The sequence below is a fragment of the Plutella xylostella genome, chromosome 26 (assembly GCF_932276165.1).
Source record: "Plutella xylostella chromosome 26, ilPluXylo3.1, whole genome shotgun sequence".
Lineage (NCBI taxonomy): Eukaryota > Metazoa > Arthropoda > Insecta > Lepidoptera > Plutellidae > Plutella > Plutella xylostella.
In genome coordinates this window covers 3,583,766-3,593,592 of record NC_064006.1, presented here as the reverse complement: position 1 = coordinate 3,593,592, position 9,827 = coordinate 3,583,766, and the positions used below count along the sequence as shown (strand labels likewise).

Here is a 9,827-nt window from a genome sequence, read left to right as displayed (position 1 = left end):
TTCAAAAAGTTCGTAAATTATTTATTTACCGATAAGTTCTCAATATCATTAACAATTTGTCTACTTTGCGGAAAAAATATGTACACGTGAGGGCAACATTCTCATTATTTAACTGTAGCAACACCATTGTACAATAAATATGGCGACGACACTGATCAATCAATAAAACACTTCGATTGTAATAATTTAGCAACTTGATGTTAAATATAGTAGAATACACATTACATAAACTATTAACAACTTACTAATAAACAATATCTTTTTTTATCTTACAATAGGACCGCGGCCGGACGTTTCCTCAACCCATACGTTTCAAAAATGCATTTGTAATACTATAGACATGATTTTCAAAACACTTTGTTGATCGATTTGGTTAGCGCAATGAGTTGACCAGAAAGCAGCCCTTTTATCCCCTTGAAGGGAGGAAGACGAACGATGGATTCGGAGTCGCTATTCATACATTCAAAACATTTTTGTCTACGCCTGTACATGCATTGCCACTCTAGTCAACTCCAGTAGTCGGTACAGTCGCGGCCGGCGGCTTTGGGGCGGTCTAGTGGCGAGAGTCTCGCGGGTAGAACTCGGCGAGCGTGGACGCGGGGATACGCTTCAGCATCTCCTTGGGGAAGATACGCAGCAGCTGCCAGCCGATGTCCAGCGACTCGAACACTGTGCGGTTCTCGTAGCTTCCCTGTGGGTGGAAATATAATAGTTAATATTCTATTGGTAGTGGTATTAGAATTTACTCGCAATTTTTCTTAAATCTCTCTCTATGCCAGCTGATGCTGATGTGGTGTGGGCTAATTTGTAATAGAACCCAGATCCAGAATATCATTTTTGAAAATTATTTTACAAATATTATTTAATCTTTATTCCAATGGGGTACCACAAAGCACTTATCTAATAAGGCTGCTTTCCCAGTATTCAAATTTTTTTTGACCGTTTTTTAAATTGCGTAGAGTGAGGGTAAAATTAGCTAACTGCGAAAACTCTCCTATTTAACCGATACTCTGGAAACTCATTCGATGGCGAACAAATTGTCTACTAGGTATAAAGCCTACGTCCTCAAAGACCATTATTCAGGTATTCCTCTTCTTGCCTCTCCACTACTGGAGGTTGGCGGTCAGCTCTGCATACTCCTCTCTGTTCAGGTATTACTATTATTAAAAACCAACATAACTGCTCCTAGATAAAACTATATCTCACTGTGTTTTTTTTCAAACCGTACATTTATAAATTACGCTAACGACTGTAACCCCCGAAGGCGTAGTGGCTCGCAAGCGTCACCCGCGTGACTGGTAGCTAGCCGTATATCTAATTTCTTATGTAATAACAATCTATTCTGTACCTGTGTGATGAAGTTCTTCTCGAACTTGGTGAGGAACTCGAGGTAGAGCAGGTCGTCGGGCGTGAGCGCCTCCTCGCCCACCACCGCCTTCATCGCCTGCACGTCCTTGCCGATGGCGTAGCACGCGTACTGTGGAACAAATATTATTGACGTTATTATTAGGAAATTACATGATATTATGTTTTAGGGGTTACAGGGGTGACTATGGGGTTGATGGTAAATTACGAATGCAGGATTTCTTGAGGCCAAACAATTTACTGATTAAATTTTTCAAGTGTGTTATAAGTAACGGGCGCGTGATGTCTAGGGTCTGCGCATTGTTCGCTACTGGAACAACCCATAAAGGAGCGACACATAAAAATGTGACACTACAATGTAAAGGAAGAGTAGAAATTTGTAGCCACTTTGCTACATGGCTACCAAAAAATATTTGTTCACCTTTTTATCCTCGTCTAGGGATGCCCTTCCTATCCTTCGATCCTCACAATGTGCCGTAAGTAGGCTTGTGCCAACGGTTTCATGTCTTCGAAACGTTAGTTACAGCAGTGGTAGTATAGACAATAGACATTTACGGGGTGGTTAATGACGTCAGTGGTCCTTCCACAATAAGAGAACTTGTCTACACTTCAATCATCAAACAAAGAGCTGTAATCTCTTCTCCATCTTTCTATCCTTTGACCCTGACATATTTCCGTAAAGTAGACACACTCACCAGCTGGTTGGACACGTCGGAGTGGTCCTTCCTGGTCATGCCCTCTCCGATGGCGGACTTCATGAGACGCGACAGCGACGGGAGCACATTCACCGGAGGGTAGATCTGCCTGTTGTGCAGCTGACGGTCCACGTAGATCTGTGGAGATGGAGGGGGTTAGTGGACGATAAGAATAAAAACAGCAGCAGATTTATATTATGAGTAAATTATAAAAATGCGTAAATGTTTCCGTTGTCCAATAAGGTCTATCTACATATATCTATACAGTATAAATCTGGTTGATTAGGAAGTCGGAGAACAGAGTGATGTGGCGCTTCAAAGGAGAAGCCGAAGTCTAGCAGTGGATGATTATGATCCAATAAATCGCATATTTATACCAGTACTGAGGAGCTACTCTTGACGAAATAGGGAGAGCTTTCTTGCAGTCAGTGTTTAATACATAATGCCGCAATACTAATAGCGACTAAGCGGCTTAGAGGGAACCAACAGCGTCGCGGAGTTTTTGCACTACTCTAACACTCTCTTCTACAATTTTTTTTATATATTTACCTGTCCCTCAGTGATGTACCCGGTCAAGTCGGGGATTGGGTGGGTGATGTCGTCGTTGGGCATGGTGAGGATGGGGATCTGCGTGATGGAGCCGTTGCGGCCCTCGACTCGCCCGGCGCGCTCGTAGATTGTGGCCAAATCCGTGTACATGTAACCTGGAATTTTATAAATGTATATGTGAATAAAATAAGAACAGCAAATTGCCTGAAACATTATATGACACAGATGTAGAATTTTGAAATGGGCGGGACATTGGTAGCTATTCTGAAGGCAGAAATTCTAATTTTAAAGCTGTCAGAATGTTAATTTCTTTAATTAAAATTCGAATCCATGAGTGTTCTTGTAAAAGTTATTTTTAGCTATAGCAAAATGTATAGTTTGACAGCGTTAAAAAAAAAGATTTTCTGCCTTTAGAATAGCTACCAATATCTCTGTTGCTAGCTAGTCTCTGTACATCATCATCATCTATTTACCTGGGAAACCACGTCGTCCGGGCACCTCCTCACGGGCGGCCGAGACTTCACGAAGAGCCTCCGCGTACGAAGACATGTCGGTCAAGATTACCAACACGTGTTTCTGTAGGAGAGAGTAAAGAGTTAATAGGATGCTTTAAAGCATTAAGTCCACCTTATTGTTCATCTATTCTTTGTAAATTGTGCATTATTAAAAGTATAAATAAATAGGGAGCTAATAATATTTAGTAATAAGGAGTCTAGTTGAGTAATTTATTCTGCTTATAGTCCGAGAATACTCGAAATGGTGGTAGACACATTTTACTATTTTTATAGCTTTCAAGTAGACTAGAATTATTTATGACGAGAAGTTATTATTGCAAAATAAACATATATGGGGTTTTTAAACCCATTTGCACATTATTAGGTCCATTATTAGGTCGTTTTTTACGGGCTTGACAATAATATAATATAATAATATTAAAAGACCCAGTCATACCTCGCACTGGTAGGCCAAGAACTCGGCAGCAGTCAGCGCCAACCTCGGGGTGATAATCCTCTCAATGGTAGGGTCGTTGGCCAAGTTCAAGAACAAACAGACGTTCTCCATGGAACCGTTCTCCTCGAAGTCTTGCTTGAAGAACCTGGCATATCATTAATGGTAGGATTAATAACAGGACACTGTTGCGTGAATAAATACTTATATACCATAGGTAACTCAACTAGTCCCTTATGTAGGACATGTAAGGAAGGAGATGAGACGGTTGAACACATTCTGTTAGCTTGTCCACCCTACTACAGGAACAAGATTATCTATTCTTGGACCAACAGAGCGCCTATCTCAGCTATTGGAACACCCAGGCTTGCTACTCCAGTTTACTCGGGAGCTAGGCTGGCTGAGCTGAAATCAAGGGGATATGTACAAAGGTTCCACTCGAGAGAGCCACGTACAGGAACTTCACTCCCACCAGAATAGAATAGAATAGAATAGAACCTGGCGGTTTCCATGTTGACTCCCATGGCGGCGAACACGATGGCGAAGTTGTCTTCGTGGTCGTCCAACACGGATTTTCCGGGGACCTGGAAAGTGGGGGTTTTGCGGTTAGGACTTTATTGAGTGGAGGTCGGAAGGTAGAGTTTGACTGAGTCGCCGAAGGTTGCACGGATTTCTTTATCAATGTATTTAAGGGTTAATTAAAAGGTATCTAGAGAATAATTCGAGTTAAAACCAGTAGTTCGAGAGTGGAGATAATAAACAGCCAAACATAAGTACATACTCTAGCTTGTAGGATAGTGTTGTGTAAGCCTCACTCAATCCTAATTAATATTATAAATTCGAAAGTAATTGTGTCTGTCTGTTACTCTTTCACGCCAAAACTACTGAACAGATTTGAATGAAATTTGGTATAGATATGGTCTAGACCCTGAGAAAGAACATAGGCTACTTTTTATCCCGGAATTCTCACGGGAAAACTTTTTAAGGCGAGGCGAAGCTCGCGGGAACCGCTACAGCAAATATAATGATGAATAGACGACATACCTTGACAAGACCAGCCTGCCTACAGATCTGGGCGGCGATCTCGTTGTGGGGCAGACCGGCGGCGGAGAAGATGGGGATCTTCTGACCACGGGCGATCGAGTTCATCACGTCGATAGCGGAGATACCTGGCGAGAGAGTGAAGATTAATTTACTGCTAACTAATGGGGGAAACCAGGGGAGATTTGTACTAAGGTTCCACTCGAGAGAGCCACTAGTAAGGGTTTTGCAATTTAGGAGTCGAAAAATGATTTGGTATTCTTCTTCTGAATACATTATCTGTTAAAAGTTTCATGATGGTTTCCGATACAGCTACAAACCTGTACTAGACGTACAGAATAGAATAATAATAATAAATAATAAAAATATTTTATTTGTCACATAAAATGTTACAGTTTTAGTACAATTATGGTCACTTACGTAATAATTGTTCTAAAATAAGTAAGAGTGCTCTAAGCATCCGCAGTAGTTAGAAACTGTGTTGCGGATGCCACGAGTTTCTCTCCACCGAGTATACAAGTTACATTGTAATTGTAAGCATAATTATGACAAATTAGGAAATTAAAATTTTGACAAACAAAATATTATTACTTTAAAGTTTACAACAATATTTAACTATGTTCAGTTTACTTTACATTCAAAATACAACATAGGTAGGTATAAAAAAATATAATAATAATAATTGTAAGTAATAGGTAGTTTAAGCAGTTTCAGCAATTGATTAAGTCATGGTAGTTAGTAGTGTTTCTGTTTTATCGTAGTCTAAAGAAAGAAGGTAAGTGTGGACAGATCTTTAACAATTGTGTTTAGTCATTGGATAGATAGCTAATATTTTATTTTATATTTTATTAATTTTGAATGTACTGCTTAATCTGCTTATGACTTAGATCCCCTACACGATCGACAATCGGTGACTGACTTTTTGTAGGAGAAAAATTCACGTCCTACAAAATACGGTCGTGTGCGGATACCGGATAGCCTTATTGGTGAATTTAAATGTGAGTTTTACAAACAAAGATAATTGGAGCAGTTATAGTTAGTTGAAATTCGATGTGACTGCCAACATCATAACTAGGCAGTTATGGCTAAAGGCCAAGTATCACATAAGATGAAATATTCAGCAGTAACAGTAATATGAACTTACACCCTAAGTTTTGACTCCTCAAAGTTTTAAGTCCACCAGACAGACTGTATATCAGCACTTTAATTTGCAAATCATACTTCACTCTATTTAATTTGAATGAAAATCCTAGGGTGATTTTTTCTTTTACAACTAAGCCAACCAATTTTTCAATAGACCCCTCAAGTCCAGTACAAACATTGAACTGTTATTACTAGTGTGTAGTAGGTATATGATTACTAGCGTATAGAAACGACACCGCGAACTTATTTGCGCTATGCTTTGTTGCCGCTCGGCAAGAACGCATTCATTCTGTCACTGACATCTACATCCGAGTCTGCGTTGTTCTATGGGAATCTACGACTTGTCGCGCGCCCGCACTGCTTCACGTGGAACACAGATCTTGTTCGCGTTGTCTGTTCTAGTACGCTAGTACATTATACTTCAATGAGTACAAATAAATAAACAAGTACTAACCAGTCTGGATCATCTCCTCCGGGTAGATACGGGACCACGGGTTGATGGGCTGCCCCTGGATGTCCAGGTACTCCTCGGCCAGGATCGGGGGCCCCTTGTCGATGGGCTTGCCGGAGCCGTTGAAGATACGACCTGTGAGGTTAAGGGTAAGTTGTAAGGCCTTGTTAAGGGTTAAGACCTGACATTTATAGCTATGAATACTTCACAACGACTAAAATAATCTGTTCTATTTTCTATTTTCCACTTTGTGATAAAATACACCTAATATGTATTTAGTAAGTGTTTTGGGATACACTTTATATTATGTGGCTATTCGGATAAACTTATAATAGCTTAAGATAATCATAAACAAACAAGGTGCTTATTCATGGCCACTTAGCGATAAAAAGTCAGAGATGAATGACAAGCGTATTTGATTTGCTTGGATAAGAAAAGGAAGAGTACAAAGCAGTTACTCTTCTTGGTAAAGGATTATATATAGCAGTAAAGATTATTTACTTATGCAATACAAAAGCCGAAGCCACTTTTTTGTCATTATGAATTTTTTTTTTTCGAAAACACATTGAATACAGTTTGTTCCACCTACCCAGCATGTCCTCAGACACGGGCGTGCGCAAGATGTCGCCGGTGAACTCGCACACCGTGTTCTTGGCGTCGATCCCGGAGGTGCCCTCGAACACCTGCACCACGGCCTTGTTGCCGCTGACCTCCAGCACCTGGGGACGGGGGTTAGGACCAGTTTGTATCACCGTCTTGTGCTTCTTAAATGCTAGTCTAGATAAGCTAGTCTGAATAGCGTCATTCTCTCCTTATTCACAAACTTATCTTGTTAAAGTGTTAAGGTTGATATGGGGTTAAGTAACTTGAGCGTGTTTTAGAATAAGCTATTATATTCCCATACTAAAATACAAGACTTGCAACAACCTGTTAGTAAATTGCTATTTTTAATCTAACAAAATTGAGCGGCCACATATACTGGTTATTTACCTGACCGGAGCGGATAGAGCCATCGGCGAGCTTCAGTTGCACGATCTCGTAGAACTTGGGGAACTTGACCTCGTCAAAGATGACCAGAGGTCCGTTGACACCCGACACCGTCTTGTAGGCTGAGGGGAGAGCAATTATTACTTCACTGGTTGGGAAATTTTGCCTCTTATTAGAGTTTTGGCAATGTAACACTTTTACTACATAGTCTGACAAAAAGTAAATAGTTATTGATTTTTTTTATAAAAAAATTAGAAAATATTGTCCTACAGATATAATTAGTTGAATCATTGTGAAACAGTCACTAAATTAATTGGTTGATTTGTAGGTGGAAATTTAAATACTCTTTGAATAACTTTTGAGTCAAAATTGCATTGCCTTAGGAAACTAGTAGTGGCCAGAATCATTAGTAGACCAGGTTGATGGCACTGCTACAATCATCCTATTTGGGTGTTATTTTCTGGGATTAATGTGGTTTGCTTTAATTAGCACAGAGTGCAAGACTTTTGTTGTACTGTTGTATTTCAGATGATTAGTGTAAGAAATGCAAAGCAAGTAATTTGAAACTAATGGATAACATAATCTATATAACTATTTATAATGTATGTACAATAAAACACTTTTCTACCACTTCATTCATAATCTGAACCCTACTTTAACTACACATTAGTATATGTTATAGTATTATGTAGATATCATTTGAACATGTACCAAACAGACAGAAGTAAGTACTAAGTCATATGATTTCAAGGACATTCCTATTATGCCATGAACAACATAATTCAGATTCTTATATCAGCATCAATGATACAATAAAATTATGACATGTCTTTCAAAGCCCAGCTGATGTGTATACTACAGATAGGTATACCTAAGACCTAAACAATCATCAGCCAAACAAAGTTCTAGACTTATTCCTATTGGAATTAGTAGTTAGGTATGTTGGAAATAAGATTTATAACGATTTAGGACTATTGGAAAGGCTTTGAATATAAGTAAATACGTTCCTTACGAAGATGTCAGTATAGAACATTAATCTTGGGTGGTACCTGCGTGATCATCTGATCATGATCAGATAAGACATTTAGGGTATAATTGATGGAAAATTTGGTATGTAAAGCTAAGTCTAAACGCTTTTGTTGCCGTATTATGTAGGATTCTTCCTATTGGACGAAGGAAACCAATTATCCTATAACTATTACATGAATATAGGACAAAATCGATACCATTGAGTGACAATGTTCCAGCCTTCAAAACTCAAACGTTTCAAAAATGTATTTTACTTACTGATACGGGGCTGGGAGATGTAGTCCCGGGAAACTGCCAAAACATGTTCCTTGCTGGCCTGAGCCTTTGAAAGTTGTTTAGCTGTTGAAGCCATTTTACACTTTTGGCAGTCCGCTCAATAAAATCGCAAACTGCGCTGCCGTCTCGCCCGAAAACTGACGAATGGCGTTTTTGTCTATGAACCTTCACGTGCTGTCACGTGACCCGTCACAAGGCAAAGTGGCTCTATGGTACAAATTAATAATCGATTTTTATATTAATCGATTTCTTTTAATGAATACCTATAGAGAACCAAACAAGAAAGGCATGGATGGATTACTAAAATAGAAATATCTGATAAAGGTACATGGACAAAGGAGGTTACTAAGTTACCAACTACAGTCGTCGAAATATAATAGACCCGTTTGGACAGCTACACAAATTTGCTATAAATAAATAAATAAATAAATAAATAAATAGTCATTTATTTCGGGTGTATAAAGCCCATATATAAAGTTATAAAATATACTCTTGATTTACTTCATGAAATACATAAAAAGACACATAATCTGGCTTATTATTTAACGGCCAAAAGAAAAAAGAACTTTTAAAGCACCAAAAGTTACTTATGATTATTTATGATTAGCATTAAGTTCGCCTTTGTACAATGTTTTTATGTGCAATAAATAATTTATAATAATAATATGATGTCGTCCTATACATTTTGGAGCTGTCCAAACGGGCCTGTTATACTCGACGACTGTAGTACTTAATTAAAAAATAATAGTGGCATCCAAGTTTAATACGTTAACGTAACGTTGTGAATAATGTCAATACTGAAGGCTAAAATCCCAATCTTAGTGCTATCAAAAGTATCAAAACCTTAATAACATAATATATTTTATTAATTCCATACTTATGATTGTTGATACGAGTATGTTAATGTAACTAAATCTCATTTTCCACTGGTACAATTGCAGAAGGAGAAAGTCGTGGCTCCGTAATATAAATTGCTAATTTCACATTGCTGAAATACATTCGAAATATACTATCAAAATTTACATCAATATCTTGTCTAGCTCATGCGTTTATACCGACATGATAAGAAGTAGGTAAGTAAATAATAAATTATACCTATTTCAACTTTTATATATATATAAGCCATTTATTTCTAGTTTAAGTTCACTTAATAATTAACATGACTTCCCTAAATACTAACATGCTACTAACTTAATAATTTCATATTTACATTTCTACATGTTTCTGAGTACAGTACAAAGTTGGATGTAACATAATACGAAACGAAAAGATTATTTAATTATATAATAAACTAGAGGTCCATATGACCTTGGCCTCCCTCAACGTTTTCCTTATACCTTTTC

The 9,827-nt window shown here is 38.2% G+C and overlaps 1 protein-coding gene across 1 annotated transcript; it reads right to left on the bottom strand.

Moving 5' to 3' along the window:
- LOC105397033 (V-type proton ATPase subunit B) lies at positions 1 to 8,641 on the bottom strand. The gene is made up of 12 exons (XM_038111438.2): positions 8,467 to 8,641; positions 7,183 to 7,301; positions 6,782 to 6,911; positions 6,196 to 6,327; positions 4,602 to 4,726; positions 4,056 to 4,141; positions 3,561 to 3,705; positions 3,083 to 3,185; positions 2,610 to 2,764; positions 2,061 to 2,198; positions 1,349 to 1,477; positions 1 to 691 (listed from the first exon to the last, which is right to left on the bottom strand). Exons 1-12 carry the CDS (start codon positions 8,558 to 8,560, stop codon positions 554 to 556), a joined length of 1,494 nt encoding a protein of 497 aa, XP_037967366.1. The 5' UTR covers positions 8,561 to 8,641; the 3' UTR covers positions 1 to 553.
- Between the last annotated feature and the right edge of the window lie 1,186 nt (positions 8,642 to 9,827).